Raw genomic sequence first — 24,966 nt, forward strand, 5'->3', positions numbered from 1 at the left:
CTGGGTTCAAATGTTGCCTATGTAACTTATTGGTTGTATGACCTTGGACAAGGAGAGACTCAAGTGGGGAGACGAATTAAAAAGCTGTTACAACAGTCTAGGCAAGGAGTGATTGATGAGGTCCTGAACTAGTGTGGGAGCCATGTGGATGGTAAGAAAAGGACAGATAAAAGAGATGTTGTGGAAGCAGGTTCAATAAGACTCAGGAATTTGTTAGACATGAGGTTTGGGGTAGATAAAAAGGAGCAAGGGTGTGCTGGAGCCAGCTCTATGTAGCTTACACTGATAAATTTCAGTATGAGAGTTTGTACAGCGGAAACTGGCAAACTACAAATCTGGGCTTGATTCATTATTTTGTGGATGGTCTAGACTTGATGAAAGCATGGGGAGAATGTTAATAAGCTTAAGGGTATGCCCTGATTACATTTTAACTCCCAGACAGCTGGTTGTTAAATATTTACCAGTATCCTACTGGAGAGTCAGAAATGTTTCAAAAGTTTTTAACCTCGGTTACTGTAAGGATGGTACTGTAAATAAAATTAAACATGGGAAAAATTAAATAGAGAAGTTTGGAGTAGGGGCAGTTCTTTTGGGAGAAGTATAATGAGTCACTTTTAGAAGTAATGGATTTGAGATGGGCTGTTCAGGCGAAGGTGTTCAGTATACAGTTGGTGGTGCAGGACTTCAGTTTAGGAGAGAGTTTTCAGTTGTGTATGACTCTTTCTACTATACTATGTTACCTCTTAGATATGAACACAGCAGATATGAGCCCCAGCAGTAGCAGTAGTAATAGTAGTAGTAATATAACAATAATAATATCAAATATTTATATAGTGCCTACTATTCACTAAGCACTGTGCTAAGGGCTTTATAATTATTTTCTCATTTGCTGTGAGGACAACAACCCTGAGAAGTAGATGCTGTTATTAACACCCCCATTTTACAGTTGAGGAAAACTGAGGCAAACAGAAGTGAAGTGACTTGCCCAAGGTCACCCAGCTAGTAAGTGTCTTAAGGCCAGATTTGAACTTAGGTCTTCCTGACTCCAGTCACAGAAGTAAATAGCAAAAGCAAGATTTGAACCTGAGGCTTCAGATTTCACAGCAATGGCTCTTTCCATTCCACTGTTTTTCCCTATGAGTTGTCTCCTCATGAGTTCTCTGGGCTCAGTTGGACCTATTCACTTCCCCCAGGTCTGCTGAACTGAACTATGACAAACTCCAAGGCCTTTGTTTGATTTTCTCTGGGAATGGGAATTTTGGTAACAGCAGGGAAGAAACGGCTTAACTAATAGGATCTCCTGATAGGGGAGTACAGAAGGCCCAGTCCCGCTGTCCCAAGGAGCTGGCCCCCTTTTTCCTTGGTGTTCATCTTAGCACTTTCCTAGGGCATGGGTACATACCTGGACTAATAGAGCAGAGACCTACACTAGCCCTAGAATTTTTGTTTATTTATTTGTTTGATATTTGAAAATTATTTCTTGGTCTAGACCTATGATTTCATCGATGTAGGGAACTCCTGGTGTGGGAGTTCACTCCACTAATTTGAGTCAACATGATTCAATGTGGTATGGAAAACATGCTGACTTCAGAGACAGAGGGTATGTTTTCAAATTCTGCCTTTGTTATTTATAACCTACATGACCTTGGGCAAGTCATTTAATTTCTAGGGGCCTATTTCCTCACCTATAAAATTAAAGGATTCTGTCTGATGGACTCCAAGGGCCTTTCCATTTCTAAATCTATCATCCTCAGTCACTTTTCCATTCTGGGTCTCAGTTTCCTCATCTCTAAAATGAGAGGATTGTACTAGATTCGCTCAAAGGTCATCTTCCAACTCTAAATCAATCATCCTATAATACTTAGGTGTCCTTTGGCAAATCACTTAACTTTCTCAGGCTTCAGTTTTATTTCATCTGTCAAATGAGGACATTGGGTTAGAAGATCCCAAAAGGGTCCCCTTTCACCTCTAAAAAATTGTTCCTTCGTAACTTTGCCCAAATAAGTATAAATCAGAGGCGTAATTTGAACTCAGGGCTTCCTGACCCCAAAGTCAACCCCTCCATCCTCAGCAAGCTGCTCACTTGTTAACTATAAACAAATTCTTATTTGTCCACCTGCTGGTCATTTCTCTAATTCTTGTCACTAGGTCTTTGTTCTTGCTGTTGGATAATCAAATCAACAAATATTTACCTAAAGACTGTTATATAAAAGGTGGAGTCCTGGGTCTGAATTCTCAAGTAGCTTACATGGTCTGGTTGGGTTTCAGTGTTTGGATTGAGTGATGTTTATCATTGCCACCTAAAACAATTTCAGTAGAGGGCAACGTGGAAGAATGGATGGGGATGTGTATTTGTATTCTGAGAGCCTGGGCTCCTTTGCTGGCCACCAATTTTTTTTTCTTACCTATATGACTGTGGATAAGTCATTTTTCCTCATAGGAACATAATTAAGAGCTGGAAGAGACCTTAAAATTCATTCCAAGTTTCTCATTTAACGGGTAAAGAAATCAAGGTCCTAATGAGGCACCTGTGTATCTTATTATGTAGGTAATACATATCATCTAGGACTTGAACCCGGGTTGCCTTACTCCAAATGTTCCTTTTCCCTTTCATATGGTACTGCAGTACCTTCCTGGATCTAATTCTTATCTATAAAATGTGACAGGTTGAACAACAAGGAGTTTTTACAAGCTCCTGATTGTATAATCCTAATATTTTACAAGTGGATTTTAAATGCTTTCACTTCTTTTCTGACCTTGCCTCTGATGCCCCCCACCTCTGGGTTGTGTCTTGTACTAGACTCCAAGAAAATGCTAGTTATTGAATGAACAAATATGCCACTCCTTAGCTTCCTTCAAGGCTCAATTTAGTTGACACCTCCTGCAGGGACTTTTCCTGATTTCACCAGCTTCAGTTACCTCCTTGTCCTGGAATAACTTTGTATCTACCTCTCTACACAAATTATCTCTCCCCTCCAGCCCCACCCCATGACAATGAAAGCTCCTTGAGGGCAGGGATGATGTCATTATTGCCTTTGTATACTCAGTGCCTAATACAACACCTTACAAATAGTAGATGTTAATAAATGCATGTTGAAATAATTTGAATGCATACAGCAAGTCCTGCAAGTGGTTAGGCATCTGTGACCAGGACTCCCACCTTGAGAGAGGGTGACCTATCTAGGAACTGGCAGCTCAGCCACGCTACAATTGACACACTTCTCAAGATCAAGGTAGATTAGAATGACAGGGTTTTTTTTTTTTTTGCTGTTTTTCATGCCCTTGTGACCAGTCTTTCCTGTCTGTTCTGAGGCCAGGTAGGGAGTGTGGGATAATCAGTAGGTGCAGTTGTTTGGACAAGCATTCTTATACACATTTTGTTTTTAAAGATGGAAAAGAAACATCTATGATGATGACCCAGGGTTACTCTAGCTTTATCCATAGCATAATTATGCCTGCTAAGAGGCATTTTTATGATCCTCAGAAGAAACTGATGCAAATAAAGTTTGAGAAAGTAAGCTGTGAACTCCCTCATCTTTATACTCTTATAGTAGGCAACTCACTTAACATTCCTGAGTCTCAGTTTCCCCATCTATAAAATGAGAGGAGATTAGAGAACCTTTAAGGGTTCTGCTGAGAGGTGAGAAGCTTGGCATAGATGCATGCGACTTAGAGTTCAGAAGATCTTGGTTCACACCTGATCTCAGGTACTTTCTAGCTATATGGGACTAGTAAAGGCACTTCACTTCTCTGGGACCCAGTTTCTAAATAATAATAATAGCTAGTGTGTGTGTGTGTGTGTGTGTGTGTGTGTGTGTGTGTGTGTGTGTGTGTGTGTGTGTGTGAGCTCTCTCGCAGAGCAAGCAATTCAAAGCAATTAGGGTTAAGTGACTTGCCCAGGGTCACAGCTAGCAAGTGTCAAGCATCTGAGGCCTGATTTGAACTCAGGTCCTCCTGACTCCAGAGCCACTGTTCTATCCACTGCACCACATAGCTGCCCCTCTAAATAATAATAATATTAATATTAATAATAATAATAATAATAGCTGGCATTGATACAGTGCTTTAAAATATTAGAATATAAATTGATGTATATATAATATAACATGAAAATTCAGAATACATACAATGTCATATTTGACTCCTACTATAAGTCCGTGGCAAAAAAGTGCTGTTATTTTAATTAATTAATTTTTAGTTTTCAACATTGGCTTTTATAAGATTTTGAGTTCTAAAATTTTCCCCCCTCCCTAAGATGGCATGCAATCTGATATAGGCTATACATGTGTGATCATATTAAACATATTTCCACATTAGTCATGTTGTGAAAGAAGAATCAGAACAAAAGGGAAAAACCACGAGAAAGAAGAAAACAAAAAACAACAGAAAAAAAAAAGGAAATAGTATGCTTTGATCTGCATTCAGACCCCATAGTTCTTTTTCTAGATGTGGATAGCATTTTCCATCATGAGTCTTTTTGAATTGTCTTAGATCATTGCATTGCTCAGTAGAGCTAAGTCTAACAAAGTTGGTGATGTGACAGTGTTGCTGTTACTATATACAGTGTTCTCCTGGCTCTACTCACTTCATTCAGCATTAGTTCATGCAAGTCTTTCCAGGTTTTCTCTGAAATCTGCCTGCTCACCATTTCTACTGTATTCCATTACATTCATATACCACAATTTGTTCAGCCATTCCCCAATTGATGGGCATCCTCTCAATTTCCAATTCTTTGCCACCACAAAAAGAGTTGCTATAAATATTTTTATACATGTGAGTCATTTTCCCTTTTTTTTTTATGATCTCTTTGGGATCTGCAGACCTAGTAGTGGTATTGCTGGATCAAAGGGTATGAACAGTTTTATAGCCTTTTGGGCATAATTCTAAATTGCTCTCCAGAATGGTTGCATCAGTTCACAATTCCACCAACAATGTATTAGTGTTCCAAATTTCCCACATCTTCTCCAACATTTATCATTTTCCTGTTTTGTTAAGGTAGCCAATCTGGTAAGTGTGATGTGGTACCTAAAGTTGTTTTAATTTGCACATCTCTAATCAATAGTGATATAGAGCATTTTTTCATATGGCTGTAGATAGCTGTAATTTCTTCATCTGAAAACTTCTTGTTCATATCCTTTGACCATTTACCAACTGGGGAATGGCTTGTATTCTTATAGATTTGACTCAGTTCTCTATATATTTTAGAAATGAGGCCTTTATCAGAGACACTGGCTGTAAAATGGTTTCCCAGCTTTCTGCTTCCTCACACTTCTAATCCTGGTTGCATTGGTTTTGTTTGTGCAAAACCTTTTTAATTTAATGTAATAAAAATTATCCACTGTGCATTTCATAATGTTCTCTATCTCTTGGTTGTTCACAAATTCTTCCCTTCTCTATAGATCTGACAACTATTCCTTGCTCTTCTAATTTGCTTATGGTATCACCCTTTATGTCTAAATAGTGATGAATCGCTATTATTACTTCTATGTTTTGAGACAGTTAGGTGGTACAGTGGATGGAATGCTGGATTTGAAATCAGGAAGACTCAAGTTCATAAACCAGCCTCAGATACTTACTAGCTGTGTGACCCTGAGCAAGGCATTTTGCCTCAATTTCCTCAACTGTACAATGGGGATAATAATAGTACCTGCTTCCAAAGGTTGTTGTGAGGATCAAATGAGATATTGGTAAAACATTCTACACAACCTAAAGTGCTATATAAATACTGTTGTTCAGTCATGTCCATCTCTTTGTGACCCCACATGGGATTTTCTTGGCAAAGATACTAGAGCGGTTTGCCATTTCCTTCTCCAGTGGATTACGGCAAATAGGTTAACTGACTTGCCCAGGGTCACACAGCTACTGAATGTCTGAGGTCAGATTTGAACTCAGTTCTTCCTAACTGTAGGCCCGACATTTTATCCATTGAGCCATCTAGCTAACTCATAAAAATACTAGGTATTATTATTTTATAGATGAAGAAACTGAAGCTGAGAAGATAAGTGACTTCTCCAGGGTCTTGAAGATAGTAAGAATCTAAGGCAAGATTTGAATTCAGGTCTCCTTGACTTCAAGTCCAGCACTCTGTGCCTCCAAGCTGCCTATGTGAAAAAGAGGGGGTTGGATCTGAATGCCTCTATATAGCCCCTCCAGCTATAGAACAAAGACCAAAGAGTTGGAAGGGAAATCAGAGGTCCTTGGTCCAACCCACTTCATTACTGCCTCTTAGAATCTCGAGTTTGCTTCAAATCTCAGCTGGAAACTAAACAAAACTTCTCCTGATGCCCAAAGCTGCTAGTGACCCCTTCCCCTCAAATCACCTTGTGTCTCTTTTGTTTATGCCTATGTATGTACGTTGTTGTCTCTTCCAGTAGACTGTCAGCTCCTTGAGGTCAGAGATTGCTTTATTTTTCTTCCTATATGGCCAGCGCCTAATGCAATGCCTGGCACACAGGAAGAGCTGGAGGAATGCTTGTTGACTGATTAGGGGTGAAGTCTCTTTCCCAAGGTCACACAGAGAGTAAATGAAAGAACTGGGGTTTCTATACTGCAGTACTCTGCCTCTTTGCTCTTTGTACCAGTCACTTAATCTCATTAGCATTGAGGAGATGGGGGTGGGGAGAGAAATTTTTCAAAACCATATTTTGTTCAGATTTACTTGGAACGACTTTTTGGGAAAACCAGTGTGTCTCTACTCTTGCCAGTAATTAGATGAGAGGAAAATCTCCATGGGGATGAATGGGAAAGGAATTTCCTCAGTAGCAACCACTAAGCAAAAATTCCCTGCATTTTCTTTACCTCTTCTATGTCCCACTTCCCCTAAGTGGGGGCTGCTTTGCTTATCTGTGCATATGCTAAGTGATATCGCTTGCCTGACTCCAGGGCAAGTCAGCAGGCGCTGGAATTAGAAATCCCCCAAAAGCAGGTGGAGAAAGGGCCAGGCAGCTATCCCTTGATAATGCACTGGATTCAGTGACATTTGGGTTTCCTTCCTGTCCTTTGAATCTAAATGAGAAACATACTGAGAGTTGTAAAAGCGCCCCGGTCCTTCCTTTCCAACTGCAATGGAACTTCATTGCCAAACAGGAGACATTGGGTGTCTGTCCCAAATGGAACACAGAACCGAATAGGAGACGCTCAGTGATCGTATGCATAGGGGCCCATGGATGGAAAAGAAAATGAAACTGATCACTTGAATAAAGAGCAGGCCTGTGGACTGGCTTAGTTGAAGAGAGCCCTGGATATAACCCCTGGGCAGTGATCTTAGGGCATAGCAATGGGGGAGGCGGCTAGGGGGAGGGACAGTAGCTGAACCCAGCCAGGACAGGGGCACATCCGCCATCTCAAAACTTATTTTTCAAATGTTTCTGGGTTTTGGCAACATCCCAAAGCGTGTTTTGACTTGACTCCTCTCCCTTAATTTATAACCTATGTGTATCTTAAAGGAAATTTAATCCGTCTGTTTCTGATTCCTTTACACTTAACTCATCCAGTGTTGTTCTGCAAAAGCCATTTGATGTTTAGTACCCTTTGAGCCTTTTTTATGAGGCCTTTTAAACCTCCCCCCTCAACCCCTCCCTTCACACACATACCCCCCCACACACCCAAACCCCCAAGAAACAGGAAGCCAGGGTTTTCCAGGAGTAAACAAATTCAGACCCCCAGAAGTTTCCCTCCTCAGACCTGGAGGACAAATCTGTAGGGTTCGAGCTCTCTGAACTTGTCAACACACATCCTCTTGGGCTGACTCCCCAGGTGGAGCTGGCCCAGTTCAGCCTCTAATGAGGAACAGGCAGGCCCCTCGGGATAAGAATCAGCCCTTCTGAAAAGATAACTAGGAAAGCCGTAATTCTGACAGAAGAATCAAATGACAACTTTGCTTTTAACCGTCGGTGCTGAAAGAGAACCTGGGAACGTGGGGCAGAAGCACGTGGTCATTTTGGTTTCTCTGCCTTTCACCAGCTTGTTGGCATCAAGGGTACGGTTTCAAATGCCTGGAAATAGTCTACACTAGTTAGCAACCTGACATAAGACAAATGCTTACAGACAACTTTGAAGAGGAAAAGCCTTGAGAAGTGGTCAGTGACCCAGGCCTTAGAGCTGGGCTAGACTTTATTTTTTTTATTTTTTTTGTTTTTTTTTAGGCAGTTGGGGTTAAGTGACTTGCCCAGGGTCATTCAGCTAAGTGTCAAGTGTTTGGTCTGAGGCCAGATTTGAACTCAAGTCCTCCTGATTTCAGGCCAGTGCCCTATCCACCGTACCACCTAGCTGCTCCTCGGATAGACTCTAGAGCAGGTGTGGGGAACCTGAGTGCAGAGGGCCAAACTTGAGGACCTAGAGGGCCCTATGTGACCTGAAGGCCTCAGGTCCCCCACCCCTGCTTTACAGGTTCAGCAATTCAAACTTTTTCAATTTAGAGGTGAAGAACTGTGGCTTTGAGAACTTAGAAGAGACTTGCCCAAGGTAACAGAGGCAGCACATGACAGATGATGGATTTGGATTCAGGTCTTCTGACTACAAATTCATTACTCTCTACTGTACCATGGTACTCCCCCTCATTTTACAAATGAGGAAATTGAGGCCCAAGAGCTTATACCTGTTATAGAACTAGGATTTAATTCAGGTGCCCTAATTCCACATCCAGAATTCAATCAATCAACAAATATTATGTGCCAAACACTGTGTTAAATGTTGTGGATACAAATAGAGGCAAAAGATGGTTCCTACTCTCAAAGAGCTTACAATTTAATGGTGACAACATATCAACAAGCTATCTACAGGATAAATGGTAAATAATTAACAGAGGTAAGGCACTGGAATTAAAAATAATTAGAGAAAGGTTCCTGTGGTAGTTGGAATTTTTTGTTGTTATTCAGTCTTTTTTTTTTTTGTAAAGCAATTGGGGTTAAGTGACTTGCCCAGGGTCACACAGCTAGTAAGTGTCAAGGTTTGGTCTGAGGCCAGATTTGAACTCAGGTCCTCCTGACTTCAGGGCAAGCGCTCTATCTGCTGTGCCACCTAGCTCCCCCCTGTTGTTCAGTCTTGTCTGACTCTCTGTGGCCCTGTTTGTGGTTTTCTTGGCAGAGCTACTAGAGTGGTTCCCCATTTCTTTCTCCAGCTCATTTTACAGATGAGGAAACTGAGGCAAATGGGGTTAAGTGACTTGCCCAGAGTCACCCAGCTATTATATGTCTGAGGCCAGATTTGAGCTCAGGAAGATGAGTCTCCTGACACTAAGCCTGGAATTCTACCCAGTGTGCCACCTAGCTGCCGGATTGGGATTTTAGTTGGCACCTAAAAGAAGTCAGGGAGGTCACTAGTTAGAGTGGAGGAGTATTCCAGGTATGGGGAATAGCCAGAGAGAATGCCCTGAGGGAGAAAATGGTCTTGTTTGTGGAACAGCCAGAAGGCCAATGTCCCTGGATGGAAGAGTACATGTTGAAGAGCAAGGTGTGAGAAGACTGGAGAGGTAGAGAAGGGGCAAGGTTAAGAAGGGCCTTGAATGCCAAACAGAGCATTTTATATTTGATACAAACTCAAGTCCAAATGTTCCATAAAATCTTCGAATCACAGACTACAACTGGAAAAGACTAAGGAAGCCACCGCATCCACCCCCTCATTTTATGGACGAGGAAACTGAGGCTCAAACAGGGTAAGTGATTCCTTAGGATTACACAGGCACCGATCCTTTTGAGTGTCTCATTTCAGAGTCTAGCCCATGAAGAGACAGACCTTGACTTGCCCAAGGTCACATAGACCCATTGACCTCTCCCACTGCAGTCTCTTGGTCAGCTTGGCTGCAGTGGGGCCATATTTCTTGTTCTCTGCCTCTAGCTGAAGTCCTTCTGAAACAATTGCTGCTATCAGAAAGTTCTGCCTAGAATGAACCAATAATACCTTCCCCCCTTTGCTATAAATTCCACAGTAAAGCCTGTCTCCCTCACCAAGCTATTGTGGGACTTCGTGAGGTCATTGGATCAGAGATTTCAAGCTGGAAGAGCCCTTAGAGGCTATTGAGTCTAACTCCCTCATTTTACAGATGAGGAAACTGAGGTATAAAAGGTTCAGTGGCCTGTCCAAGGTCACAAAGCCCGGAAATGTCAGAGGTAGGATTCGAATTCAAGTCTTCCTGGCTCACAATCCAGTAGTCTCTCTGTTACACCATGCCACCTAGGCTGTGCCACTAGGTATAGATTCCAAGAGGGAAGGTACAAGCCACTGGTTTTTGAGAAACATATTTCTTTTGGAGGGTATGATTCAATAAGCTTCCATTAAGCACCTACTGTGGGCAAGGTTCTATGAATACGAAGGCAAAAAACAAAATTATCCTTGCCCTCAAGAAGAACTTTGAAGGGAGTGAGGGCTCTAAGAAGTGAGGAGGGAATCCATTTTACAGATGAGGAAACTGAAGCTGAGGCACAGTATGGGGAACAGCAAGGCGTCAGTCTGGCTGGAACATGGAGTGTGGGACAGTTTGGATGTGTTTTATATTTTGTTTTTATTTTTGCCTCCCTAAGAGAAAAGACCCTTTCATTCCTCTCCAGGATCCCCTTGCCTATTCTCAATCCACATGGAAGAGAACTGTAGCAGAGGAGTCAGAGGACCTGGGTTTGAATCTTGCTGTTCATACTTATTGCCCGTAGGACCCTGGGTAAGTCCCTTCCCATCCCTGGGTCTCGGTTTCCTCATCCGTCCAAATGAGGGGCACTGGACTAGATGCTCACCCTGAGGTCCCTGCCGTCTCTAGCTCCAGGATCCCAGGTAAGCCACTAGCTTTGAGAATCCTCAGCGATGAAACATTGGCATTAAGCATCAGCCTTTGTTAAAGTCATTCCTCATGGTTCCAGTCACAGCCTCTGAGAAGAGAGACAGACAAGATCTCCAGTCACCTCCCCTGGCCCTGGAAGGGACAGGCTGCCCAGTGACACATTCCTATAGATCCTCGAAGGCTTTCTCGGCAGGGTATTGCTCAGCTCAGTGGTTTAATAGCCACAGGGTGGACACGGGGGAAAGAAGCTAACCGTGACCTCCTCTTGAGGCATGGCCCTCCCCTGGCCGGACATTTGCTTGGGGCTACTGGTGGGTTTATCTGAAGCTGCCTATCTCTGCTTCTCTCCATATCAAAGCCAATCAGATTAATCAAAGGAACCTGCTTAGCCCCAGGTAGAGTTGCTCTGTAAGTGAAATAAGCCTTCTTTCCCCCATTTACTGCCCCCACCCCCTTTTTGGGAGCTAGGTCTCCCATGGACTCAGACTTCCTAATCTGAAAGACGATATGAGAAAATTACGCTCTTCTTTGATGAAGAAAGTCTTTTAAAACCCACAAGATGTCCCCTTGAGATACCTACGGCCTGGCATAGTGGTTAGAAAATTGGCCTTGGTATCAGGGTTAGGAGGCAGGAAGACAGGGGTTCACGCCCTGCACTTTATATATGTATATATCAGCAAGCATTTATTAATCACCTACCATATGCTAGGCACTGTTCTGAGCTCTGGGGATACAAAGAAAGACTAAAAAAAAATTCTCAAGGAGCTCACAGTCTAAAGATCAGTAAGCCATTCATTTCCTGTTAGAATATAATCCGTTTAATTTCTTGTGATGTAACACTTCAGAAGGGAGATAAGACAGCCAAGGGAAATACTGGTGAAGAATACAGATTCTATTATAAAATTTTACAAGGGAAATTGTAGACAATGAAGAGCAGTACATCATTTTATCCTTACAACAACCCTGGGAGGTAGGTGCTAATGCTAACCTCATTTTAGAAATGAAGAAACTGAGATAGAGGTTAGGTGACTTGTCCAGGGTCACACAGCTAGTAAATGTTTGTTGTTTCTTAGTCTGACTTTTTGTGACCCCATTTGGGGTTTTCTTGGCAGAGATACTGGAGTGGTTTGCCATTTCCTTCTCCAGCTCAGAGGAAACTGAGGCAAACAGGGTTAAGCAACTTGCCCAGGGTCATACAGCTAGGAAGTGCCTGAGGTCAGATTTGAACTCAGATCTTTCTGACTCCAGGTCTGGTGCTCTCTCCACTGCGCCACCTAACTGGCCCTGTAAATATTTGAGACTGCACCATCGACTTGCCTGTCATTTCTTTGAATTCTTTAATATTCTTTGAATGTGAGTACTTTTGCCTTTCACTCTAAACCCTGAGTTAATTGGGAAAAAAAAGTTTTTCTAAATCCCAGGTATTGGTATAAACTTCAGTGCTGAAGGGTCTCTGTTCCAGAGAACTTTCAGGAAGGAAAGTATTTTATAAATGAATGATTGATTTGCTCCTAACTTGTCAATTCCAGTTGTGTGTTCTGGGAGAGTAGCTAAGTGCCGGGAGGCAGGCGGAGGTAGAAGAGGCTGAAAGTTACAAACAGGTGCTGCCTTGCCCCCCGGGGAAAGGTGGGAGGGAGGAAGAGAAGAGGTGGAGAGCCCCAGACCTGAGGAGCTTGTCACTTCTGATCAAAGCCAGCTGGGAGACCTCCTAATCACCATCACCCACCCCTTAGTGCAGATGCAATTTTGTCATCCGTCAGTGTTAATAACTTGTAGTTCTGCCTCAAATAGTTAGGCCTTGCAAGGAGTTTTCAGATTTTTTTTTTAAGTGCAACTGTTCAGAAAAATGCTACCAAATTTCCTCTTTGAGACCACCTGTTGGGAGAGACCACCTGTCATCAAAGACCACCTGAGTACATCCCATCCCCTCATTATGGAGTTATCCCCTTCAAAGCATTTGGATCTCAAGCATTCGGATAGGAAGAGCGAGTGGATTTCAAGGTTGATCTTGCTGGGCTAGGGGTGGGAAGCACCCCAAAGTGACAGCTGTAAAATGAATAATGGTTTCCAATAACAACCCCGGTTCAAACCGTCCCGCTGAGTTCAGGACATGGGGTTCAGCTTAACAGATGCCTCTTTCCCTTGGCTTCGGTGTTTCACTCCTCAATTATGACAGATCAACTCAATGACTGCAATAGAGACCTCTTCTTTATGCATCTCTGACTTAGTCCATTTTCCCCAATAGTTCCCACACCTACCTATGCACTACCCTTTAATTTAAACAGAAGTAGAAAGAGCCTGTGTCGATACATGTGTGATCTTGGGCAAGGTAGTTAACCTCTGTGTCAGTCATTCAACTAGCCTTTACTAATCACCAATTCTATGCCAGACCCGATAAATGCCCAGAAAAGAAAGACAAAAACATGATCCCTGATCTCAGTAGCCCACACTCTAATGGGGGTGACAACATACAAACAAATATGGATGTACAAAATATTTGTGTTGTTCATCCTTCATTCTCGAAGAGGACAAAATATTTACAGTGTCAATGGGGAAGGCACTAGCAGTGGACATTGGGCTACTTGGCTTCTTACAGAAGAGGAGAATTCAGCTGAGTCTTGAAGGAAGTGGTGGAAGCCAGGAAGGGGAGCATTCCAAGCCTGAGGGGGAGTCAGTAAAAAAAAAAAAAAGGGCACAGAGTGGGAAGATGAAGGGTCATGGGGGCAGCCAGAAGACCGGTGTCACCAGATTCTAGAGTCAACGGAGGAGAGTAAGGAAAATGAGGTTGGATTAGGGCACCCTAACACTCCCTTCCAGCTCTCGCCCTGTGATCTTGTGACCTGGGTTTGAATCTCAGAGCTGTTATTTGTTACCTGTGTGGCCTCAGCCAGCTTCATCTCTCTGGGTCTCAATTTCTTCCATCTATAAAATGAAAGTTTTGTACTAGATGGTCTCTTTCAGCACTAAGTTCATGATCTTATGATTGTGCCCCTTAAGCTAGTTCAATAATCCTCCTCGGAGGGCTGAATAGAGAATGCAAGTCACAAAGACTATCCCTGGCTTTAAGTCTACACCTATTCACTATGTGACCCTAGGAAAGTAATTTCTTCTCTTAATGCCTTAGGTGGTTCAGTGGATCGAGCCCCAAGCTTGGAGTCAGGAAGATATCTTCCAGAGTTCAAATACAGCCTCAGACACTTCCTAGCTGTGTGACCTCAGGCAAGTCACTTAACCCTGTTTGGCCTCAGTTTCCTCATCTGTAAAATGAACTGGAGAAGGAAATTGCAAACCATTCCAGTATTTCTGCCAAGAAAACCCCAAATGGGGTCATGAAGAATCAGAAACAACTGAACAACAAAAACTCTCTAAGAAAGGTTGCTCACTGACTTGATAGAAGTGTTTCCTAAACCACAGAAATCATAGGTCTGATTTTTTAAAAAAAATCATTCTCTACTTTTCCAGTTCCACAGATGTTACATACCAAACGTGATAACCCTTGGGATGAGTTCTTCCAGACTCAACATCAGCTGCTCTGTGAATAGAGTCAGCTGTGATGTTATTGTATGTCTCCTTAAGAACGAAAATAGACATTCTTCTCATAAAAAGAAATGTGAATTTATTTTTCCTTCTTCCCTTATCTTTTAGAATTAGTGAATTGTTTTATTGAACCTTAAGACACTTAGAAAACTGCCAAGGAGGAGGGGGAAAAAAATTCTCTCCTCTCTCAGCTGGTTAATGAGGAGCCTTTACTCATTAACCAAGTGAATATGGCTTTCTTCAGGAGGTAGGGGAAGAGAATAGTGAGCAGGAAAGAAGATATTCTCCAAATCATGGTGTGAATGCCTAAGTTAAACTTTAATGAAGCTTAAAACCTTAAGAAAGATGGGGACCTTTGCCTCTCCCCAAACCCTCAAATCATTGGATATTACAGACCACTAAATGGAATACAGCACATTAACTTAAAGGTGTCCCAAAAGTCTTGAGGCAATTTTAAACTTTAATAGTTTAAAAGTGCACTGAGACTTTAGGAACACCCTGTGTTTAGTACTCATCCCTCTCCAAACCCCCTTTGTGGATTTCTTGCTGATACCTCCTTATTTCAAAAAGAAAATGAAGATTAAGATTTCTCTCCAAATACTTTCTCCCTCACTCAATTTCCCTCCCTTCCTTGAAGGAGAAACCAGAACTCACTGCAATGACTTTAAAAACAGCAATTACACAGGTTTTGCCACTAGTATAGCTGAAAGAAAAGGCTGAGTGAGACTTCTTTATGACCTCCCTCTCCTCTTCCAAAGAGTTAAAGGGTTACCTTCGCCTCCTTGTCTCTCAAGTACTGTCATTGATCTTAGAAATGGTACTATTAACAATAAAAAGAATAACATGTATGCAAATATATATATATATATATATATGTATTGTACAGTTGCATATACAAAGATACATAGGTAATTAAATATACACATGTGTAAAGATATGCATGTATGTCTATAAAGATATAGATGTATGTATATGCGTGTGTGTATATATATATCGGGTATATTGTTGTTCAACTATCTGACTCTCTGTGACCCGGCATGGGGCTCTCTTGGCAAAGATTCTGGAATGGTTTGCCATTTCCTTCTCTAGTGGATTGAGGCAAACAGAGGTTAAGTGACTTTCCCAGGGTCACACAGCTAGTGGGTGTTTGAGGTTGGATTTGAACTCAGGTCTTCCTGACTCCAGGCCCAACCCCTCTATCCATTGAGCCACCTAACTGTCTTCATAGATATATAGATATAGATAGATATAGATATAGATATGTAAAGATATGTATATACATAAAAAGATATATATAAACATATATAAAGATATATGGTATATAAAGATATAAACACAGATATATAAAGATATATAGGCATACAAAGGTATACATACTTTTGTATATAAGGACGTACAAAGATATATATATATATGTATAGACACATACATATAAAGATATATATGTATATAAAGGTATATGTGGGTATATACATATATGCTCCCACATATATGCACATACATGCATATGCATACTTGTGTAGGTCTTTGAGACCTTTACTAACAATAGTCCTGAGAGGTTGGGCAGTGGAAGTGTTGTTATTCCCATTTTAAAGACTGGGAAACTGAAGTTCCTAAAGGTTTAATTGCTCACTCAAACCCAGGTCTTCTAACTTCAAAGATCAGTGTTCTTTTTCTCTTTGATCAGCTTTCTGATCATAAGGTAGGGTTTAGTGATCCTATTGTGAAATAGAGGCCCCAAAACAGAAGTGACTTGCCTAAGGTCACACACGATGACTGTGGAAGACAGAATCAGGGCAGCCACTAAAACCTGTGTCTCTTGATTTTCAAAGCTCCAAATTCTTCCAACTCCCCTGTCTGCTTTCCCTGTTCTGAGCCACAGGGGCTAGAAGCCTTGGTCCTAGTCAGGTGACAAGGTGATTTGCTATTCCTTGGAAAGTCTTACTTCAAACTTTGGGTAAACTGAGGTAACTTTCATGAGATCATAGATTTTAAAGGTGGAATCTTAAAGGTCCTCTAGTCTAACCCCTTTATTTTATGACCAAGGAAATAAGAGCAGGAGGAATTAAGCGATATTCTTGGTCATTGGCAGGTAAGCCCAAGAGGCCTATGGCACAGTACTCTCCCTGGTGCCCTGCCCTGCTTCCGGCCCACAGCATTGACTTACCCAGCCACTGGCCTCTGGTGACCCTGGAGGGGAGAGTGAGGCTGACAACTCTGCACAGCTCGACTTCACTCAAATCCAACTCACTCTCAAGTCAAGACATCGCTCCCATGACACCATCGGTCCTCTTTGGCAAACAGACCAGCAAGCAATTGTTCCAAAGGAGCGATGCCTTTGGGGATGCAGCCTCTTCAAGGTGCTGCCACTATTGACCACCCGAAAAAGAAACTTCTTGCCACCGAAGTCCTTGACATGGTAAAAAGTTCAATATCAGGAATGGATGTGGTTTTATTCCTGAAAATGCCATTAAAGATGGCACATCAGCATCTGCCTTGTCCCTGGGTCCTGGGAGCCACCAGACCTTTCCCATTAAGAGTAGCTGTGTTGGGGCAGTTAATTGGCACAGTCCCTGGAGTCAGGAGGACCTGAGTTCAAATGTGACCTCAGATACTTACTAGCTAGCTGTGTGACCCTGTGCAAGTCACTTAACCCCATTGCCCCCCAAATTAAAAAAAAATAGTAGCTGTTTCTCCCTATTCGAATGTGAATTCTTGAGATCAAGCCCTGGAGAGCCTTTCTATTGAGGTCTCCTGGGCTTTGTACACAGTAAGCACTTAATAAATACTTTTCCATTCATTTCTTTCATTTGTACAAATAGTAAAAAATGGTCTTTGGCTGCTGGTCAGCTAGCTCTTGTCCCTCTAGGCAAACGCTGTTGGCTTAACATTCTCCAAAGAGGACTTTTAAGAGAATTCAAGTGAATCTGAACCCTACTGACCTACTGGTAGATGAACAGATACTGAAAAAACTTGGGTTCCTAGGAAGCACTGACACTTAGAAACTAGGGATGCCCAGTGAATATGAGGGAGAACTTTGTAAACTGTAAGACAAGGTGCCATGATGATGAATATTAAATAACTTGACTGCTCCTTCAGCAGGTTTCGTAAAAGATCAGCCTGTGGGTTGATATCATATACCAGTATGAGATTAGCTCATATAGATCTATATGAGATTAGGCAGCTAGGTGGCACAGTGAACCCTAAACTTGGAGTCAGGAAGACCAGGGTTCAAATCTGGCCTCAGACCCTCAATAGCTGTATGACCCTGGCCAAGTCACTTAATTGCACTTTCCTCATCTGTAAAGTAGAGATGATAGTAGCACCTACTTCTTAAAGTTGTAGGTGAAGGTCAATTGAGATAATATCTATAAATGTCTGGCACCTAGTGGATATTATAGAAACGTTACCCATTATTAGCTATATCTGCCCATATATTTTTAATCTCTCTTTTTTTTTTTTAAATTGGACATTATTTTATTGGTGTAGAGAGAGCCCTGTGAGTAAACTCCCTCTACCAGTGAAAATGAACACCTCTTCACCAATTTAGAATCTTGGAAGAACTGCCTGTGGGTACTGAGAAAATCCTGTGATCCACAGAGCTACACATTCAGATAAAAATTAGAGGACATTTCAGATCCATTTCTATTATTCACATTCTTGCTGTAGTGGTCTTAGGGTCAGAAGAGCTGGATTCAAATCCTACCACGCATACTTATTCGCTGGGTGACCAGGGCCTTTCACAGGGATCTCTCTCTGAGGGAAAGCTCAAGGGGAGCTTTCTCTGAGCTTGCTTCCTCGCCTCTGTGCATTTTTATTGGCTGTCTCCCAGGTCTGCTGGGATGCTCTATCTCCCTGATCTCTGCCTTTTGGCTTCTCTGAGGTCTTAGCTAAAATTCCACCTTCCGCAAAAACAAAAACCAAAACCCTTTTCTGATCCCACTCATTGCTTAGCGCCTTCCCTCTGAAATGATCTCCAACTTAACTATGTGTATATATGTATACATGTATGTACATACAAGTGTATCTAGATATAGATATATCTATGTATCTACATACATGTCTATACACATACATGTATACACATGTATATTTATATTTAGATAGATACAGATACCATATGTATATAGATCTGTGTACAGGTCTACACATGTGCATATGTATACATATTTCTGTATCTATATCTGAAATCTATTCGTAGTTGTTTGCTTGTTGTCTCCTGCCTTAGAAGATTAAGATACTTGAGGGAAGGGGATTTTTTTTGCCTTTCTCCCTATCCCCAACATTTGGTACAGTGCCAGGCACATAGTAGGTACATAATAAACAGTTGTTGCAAAATGGGGAGCAAAAGTTTTTTCAACCTACCTCACATAATTGTGCTAAGGAAGACGCTCTGGAAAACTTCCAAAAGGCTAGAGAAATGAAGAGTTCCTGTTATTATTCATGGCATTAATGCCATTTCTGAAGCTACAAGCATCTGAAGGTCCTGATGAAGTGGTGAGGTTAGAACTGAATGCCTGGCCCCTGTCCCACTTGGGCCCCAGAAGCATAGGGTCTTCTAGTATTGCCCTCTGGAGAAGGTACAGTGGGAATGACGATGAATTCCGAGTCAGAGCACCGGAGCGCTAATGTCAGTTTTGCTATCCTTCGTAACCTTGGACGAGTCACGTAATGTCTTTAGACCTCAGTTTCCTCATTTGTAAAATGAAAGGTTTGGACTGAACTACAAAGCTAGGGTTGAAAGGGGCCTTATAGGCCAACTAGTTTGACCTCCCCATTTTATGAATGAGAAATGTCAAGCCTTTTGTGAGGTCAAAGTGACTTGCCTAAAGTCACACAGGTGTCAGAGGCAGGATTTGAACCCTGGTCCTTGGATTTCAGAGTCACTCAGGTGCTGTTTTCACTTTATTCAACTGCCTCCCTTTTGGGTCTCAGTTATAATCCTATGATTCTAGATTTTCCAAAAGTTGGCTTCTTAGGAAATCCACTTTTTGGAGAAAAGTAGATTTTGAGGTTTTAAGTCTAAAAATACAACAAAAACTTTGTCTTCCCTACCCCCTAGTTACATTTATTCCTTAATCCATTTTCAACCTCCTTAGCCAATCGTTTAATTAGCCACTAACTTTCCACAAGCAGAAATCAAGCCCAAACCACAGGATCCTACAGGCTTCTTCCTAGTTGGCCTCATTGAGCCAGCAAAATCTGTTTTAAAGCAGACCTTAGACAAGATGCTTTCGAAACGACACTCCTGTTTACTGAACAAACAGGTTATCCAAGAACAAGTGGGTCCCAGCTGAATCAGGCAGGCCCCATTCTCCCAAAGTCCCCTTTGGCCATGCCTTAGCTTTCACACTTAAGCACTGGGCAAATGTTTGCCTACCTAGCAAGTCCTTAGGGCAGTCAGAGAGTGATTTTTTTTTGAGGTGCCCAGCCTAGAGAAATCTCTGGTTTCATATCTAAGTCCCCTTAATTGATGGAAAAAAGGAAAAAAAAAGATTGAATGGTGCCTTTGACTCAGCCAACACCAAAGGCTTGGGTTGCTGCTTCATCACTTCTGATCAGCCAAGAATAAAACCTCTCTCCCAGTCTCTCTCCTGGTTCCCTCCTCTTGGATGAGCCAACAGTTTGGGCAGCAGTTTCCCCTCCCTTCTCCAACTGTATAGCTGTACCCTTTGGTAAATAGGCCACCGCTGACCCTTCTATTCTATCAGCCTGGCTGGCGTGGAGGGGCATGGAACTCCAGGTTTGCCCCTTTCTCCAAAGGACACCAGGGACATTATAAGAAACTGCCCTATGAGTTCCCATCTCCCCCACTCCTCATTCTCTGAAGGCATGAAAAAGGATGCTAAAGTAAGATTACGCCCACAGTGTATGCTCAGTAAACAAGGCTCCCTTTGCACGGATTGTCCCTACAACCGACCTCTGGTGTTCAGCTGCCAAGATTCCCCAGGAACAATCCCCTAACTCTCTGTGTTGGCTGCATGTCGTCACTCTTATGTAACCTGCAAGTTCCATTATCCCACTGCCCTTGTAATCCACATCTCTCCTTAGCTGGAAAGGGCCATCAGCCCATGTCTATAAACAGGGGAACAGCCTCCCCTGTGCCTGCAAAGTCGATGGCCAAGAACAAAGTTGCTTTTGAGCCCCTCCACTCCAGCCTGGGAAAGGGAAAGTGGCTATCACAAGGGAGTATCGGCAAACTAAAGAACATATTTTATTTTTTTTTAATAAAATAGTGGAGCATGAAAAATAATCATATGTTACAAATATATACAACTAAGAAACTGGGCTTTTTCAGCACAGCTAAGAGCATCACAATATACAAAATTTTCCCTTTGCACCACTAGTGCTTCGGTATCTATTCATGGCAAGAATTTGTTTAACAATGAAAGAGTCAATAAGCCCTTTGGGTACCTTAGAATGATCCCTCTCTCTCCTCTCTCTTTTTTTCCACAAATCAGTCCAAACTTGTATAACATTGGCTTGATTTCCATTAAAAAGCCACAAAATGTAACGCTAAAGGGTTTCGGAGGGCCAGACTTCTCAGTTCTTTTGTTAAGAGGTTTCTTTTGTGGTCTTTATGTACAGCAAAATACTTGTTTCTTTTTTCTTATTTCATGGTGGGAGAAAAAAAATGTATTGCACATAGTTTGCGTGTGTATGCTGCCCAGAAGTTTGCGGTTTTGTTTGGGGTTTTTCTTAGTAGAGCAAGTTTCAGTTTTAGGGAAAAAGTTTTGCGGAGGCTGTGGACCCTATCGATTTTTTAGTTCTTTCTAGTTTGTGGAGAGTTGTTAAAAAGGGAATTTCTTTGCTTAGGTTGCTTCAGAAGTTGCTTTCTCAAGTGGTGAGGGCCATGACCTGAGGGAGGGCCTCTGGAATGGTGACTTGCTTACCGAGAAAAGAAGTTGGGGGAGTTGGGGGAGGCATAGGGAGAGATTTGGGATAGATTTCTTTGCTATTCACAGAAGTTTTCTCTTCCTTTGCTATTGGCTACGGTATAAGGAAAGCCCATTCGGGTTTAATGCAGATGTGCATTATATATACATATTATACATATGTATAGCTGTATATACCCATATAATATGTATATATAACACACATATTCCCCCCACAAGTTACTTCAAATTGGTAACTGAAGAGGCCATTTAACTGACAATATTTGTTTCCCATAATTCTTAAGTACATTTAACTTGAAGTGTACGGCAATATCCTGAATTTCAGGGTAATCATTTTTTCTTAAAACTTACAAGTCTCTCCCCCGCTCCCCCCTCCACCCCATTATCGTCTGAGAAAAGCACCAGGGCTTAGTTCCCTCGCCCTTTCCCTGGAGTCCTGTACAAGTCTTTTTTTAGGGGAAAACAGTTTTCTTTAGCCGTTTGGTACCCTCAGTCTCCGCCACCCCGCCCTCCCGCTCCCCTTTCACACGCAGGTGGGTGGTTGCGCGGCCGCTTCGTACTTCCCATGATGACCTTTCTGGGGGTGCTGGGCTTTCTTGTAGATGCCGCCGGCCGTGATCACTGTAGTAGGTTTCCTTCGGCTCCTCTTCTTCAGGCTCCGGCTGCACACATTCTGCCAAGACTGCAGGGTCTTGGAAGTCCAGATCCACACTCCGCTGGTGATGCCTACCACCAGCAGCATGAACATTTTGACCATGAAGATCTCCACCGCGGGGATAGAGCTGCTCATCAGGCAGTCCGGAGCTTTAGTCTGGTTGTTCACTCTGCATTTGTGTTGGGCTGCGAGCACCTTCCAGTAATCCATGTTGAGGCGCTCGTAGAAATAGCAGGCGATCACGCAGGTGGCCGGCACCGTGTACAGCACGGAGAAGACCCCGATGCGGACCATGAGCTTCTCCAGCTTGTCTGTGTTCTCACCTCCTGTTTTCATCACTCTCCGGATGTGAAAAAGGGCCACGAAGCCCGAGAGGATGAAGGAGGTGCCGATGATGAGGTAGCAGGCCAAGGGGACCAGGACAAAGCCGGTGAGCGCATTCACGTCCATGCTGCCCACATAGCACACTCCTGTCAGCTCGTCTCCGGCCACCCTCCGCATCACCAGGATCATGATGGTCTTGACCGCAGGGATGGCCCAGGCAGCAAGGTGGAAGTAGCTGCTATTGGCCTCGATGGCCTCGTGGCCCCATTTCTTCCCTGCGGCCAGGAACCAGGTAAGAGTGAGGATGACCCACCAGAGTGAGCTGGCCATGCCAAAGTAGTAGAGGACCAAGAAGACGATGGTGCAGCCGGTGCTCTCCAACCCTTCCTGGATGACGTAGAGCTGGCCGCTGTCCCTGTCGCAGGCGATGTTCTCCGCCCCGGCAAAGAGGCGGATGAGGTAGCCCACGGAGTAGACGCAGTAGCACATAGAGAGGAAGATGATGGGGCGCTCTGGGTACCTGAATCGGGGAGGGTCGACGAGGAAGGTGAGCACCGTGAAGGCGCTGGAGAAAAAGCAGAGCACTGCCCAGATGGCCAACCACACCACGGCGAACTGCTTGTCTGCCCGGCTCCAGTACACGTCCACTCCAGGCGTGCAGAGGGGCGCGCAGGATGAGCTCTTCTCCACGTGGTGGAACTTGCCCGGGTTGCTGCAGCCGGAGCGGCCCAGGCTGTCCTTAGGCTGCTGCTGCTCCGGGGGGCTGGGGGGCCGCTGGGGCCGGAAGAGAGGTGGGAACATGCTGGATCCTCGGGCTGGCTCGTCGGAGCCGTTGTTGGGGGCCTCCATGCAGAGATAATTGGGATCATTCTTGTTGGGTAGTTTGCTGCAGTCCAACGAGTCAGGCCACTTGAAGTTGAACTGCTCCATAATGGGGGAGCACTTGAGCCGGGCCTGCTCGCACATGACCCGGCAGGCGGGGATGGGGGTGGAGACTTGCTCGGTGCACATGGGCGCATAGAGGGAGCACAGGAAGAAGCGGAGGTGGCCGTGGCAGCCGTACTCCACCAACGGGGCGAACTCGTGTAGCTGGATGGCCGCCTCACGCTGGTTCTCGTGGCCCATGAGGTTGGGCATGCGGGTCATGTTGTAGCCGATGTCTTTGCACATGGGAATCTCGATGGGCTGGCACTTGCCCTCGCCTGGCCGGTCGATGTCCATGGAGCTGATGGCCGCGCACGCCCCCACCACCTGCAGCACAAGCCAGAGGCGGGAACCCAGGCGGCTCATGGCGGCGTCGGGTCCCGGGCGGGGAGCAGGGAGAGGAACAGCGGCAGAGGCAGCGGCACTGGAGCCCGCCGGTCCAACAAGGCTACACGGCCGACCGCGGAGCCCCGTCCGGGCAGACTCAGGCAGTCCGCTTGCCGCGCCGCATCAGAGCCTGACCGCCCGGAGCCGGGCTGCAGCAGATGCCCGCTGCACCCCTCGGCTCCTGACCCAGCCCCGGCCGCAGCCCATGCCCGCCTGGGGCAGGGCAAGCGAGCTGTCCGCCCGCAGCGCCGCGCCGCGCGGAGCAGAGCCCCGAGCGCGGATCAGAGTTGCCTCTGCCGCGTCTGCCCGAAGAGTACTCTGAGTTTGCCCGGGCTGGGGGAGGGGGGGAGAAGGAGGGGGGGGGCGCCAAGCACGCCAACTGGCAAGCGAAAACAAAGTTTGCAAACAATGCGGCTCGGCGAAGAGGAGAAAGCCCGGCTAGATCCGGCAGCGCCGCCACCAACTCACAGGCGCAGCAAACTTTCCTGGCCCGCCGTCTGGTAATCTGTCCGTCCTTGTCTCTGGGCAGCGCGCACGCCCAGGTGCAGGGAGGGGTAGGGGCCGCGTAGATTCCCCTGTTGGCCTGGGGCAGAGGCCGAGGGAGAGCTGTCCCGGGCTCCGGGTGACCCCGCTGTCCTTCGTGGCCCGGCTGTGCACCGTCTGCGCCCCACGTTAGCCTCTTCTCTCCTCTCCGCTGTGGCTGAGGCTGCTACTGCTGCTGCTTCTCCTCCTCCTCCTCCTCCTCTGGCCAGGGCTGGGAGCAGCTGTTTGGGGGGTTGCGTCCCGGAATAAGGAGACGCTCAAACAGGGAAAGGGGGGGGAAGAAAAGGGCCAAGTGGTGGCAGAGCCCGCCCCCCGGCCGCCCGCCCCGCCCCGCCCCCGCCGCTGCTTTGCATGAGAAAGCCGGCACTGCTACGGGGATTAGGGCGCTGAGCCGCCCGGGACTCCCGCGGGCCGCCCGGCTCCTAGCCGCTCCCAGCCTCTCGGCTCCGCGCCGCAGGGAAGCCGAGCCCCCTGCTGGGCGCAGGCCGGCGGGCCGCGGCACTCTGTCTGGCCCAGAGTCTCGGCCCGCTCTTTGAATGGCTTGGCCTCTCAGCGCATCTCCTGCATGTGCCTCTGTCCATCTGTCTCGGGCTCTTTGGCCCTCCCTCCTTCTGTCTCGGTGTCTCTACCTCAGTTCCTGGCTACTGTCTCTGAACGCCCATCCCCCATCCCTCTCCCTTTCTCTATCCCCTTCCCCCCACTTTCCGGACCCCCTAGGATGGCCACCGCTGCCCCCAAGGGTCAGAGCCCTAAAGGGGGAGGGGAGCGGGGCTGGAAGGTGTTGCATCTCTCTTCCTCAGCCCCCCTCCTTCGGTTTTATGGTGGGTATGGGGGGCGGAGTGCGCTTTCAAGGGGAGGTGGGATTTGCTTTTTATAGCCCCGGCCATAAACCCCTGTGAGTTCCTCTCCAGGCTGGATACTTACCAGTCCTG

The 24,966-nt window shown here is 44.9% G+C and overlaps 1 protein-coding gene across 1 annotated transcript; it reads right to left on the minus strand.

The window, feature by feature from the left end:
* Window positions 1-20,495: 20,495 nt before the first annotated feature.
* Window positions 20,496-24,337, minus strand: FZD10 (frizzled class receptor 10). The gene has a single exon (XM_021004380.2). The coding sequence runs from the start codon at window positions 23,468-23,470 to the stop codon at window positions 21,725-21,727; it is 1,746 nt and encodes a 581-aa protein (XP_020860039.1). The 5' UTR covers window positions 23,471-24,337; the 3' UTR covers window positions 20,496-21,724.
* Window positions 24,338-24,966: the final 629 nt, after the last annotated feature.

The sequence above is a fragment of the Phascolarctos cinereus genome, unplaced genomic scaffold (assembly GCF_003287225.1).
Source record: "Phascolarctos cinereus isolate Bilbo 61053 unplaced genomic scaffold, phaCin_HiC Scaffold_4;HRSCAF=312, whole genome shotgun sequence".
Taxonomy (NCBI): Eukaryota; Metazoa; Chordata; class Mammalia; order Diprotodontia; family Phascolarctidae; genus Phascolarctos; species Phascolarctos cinereus.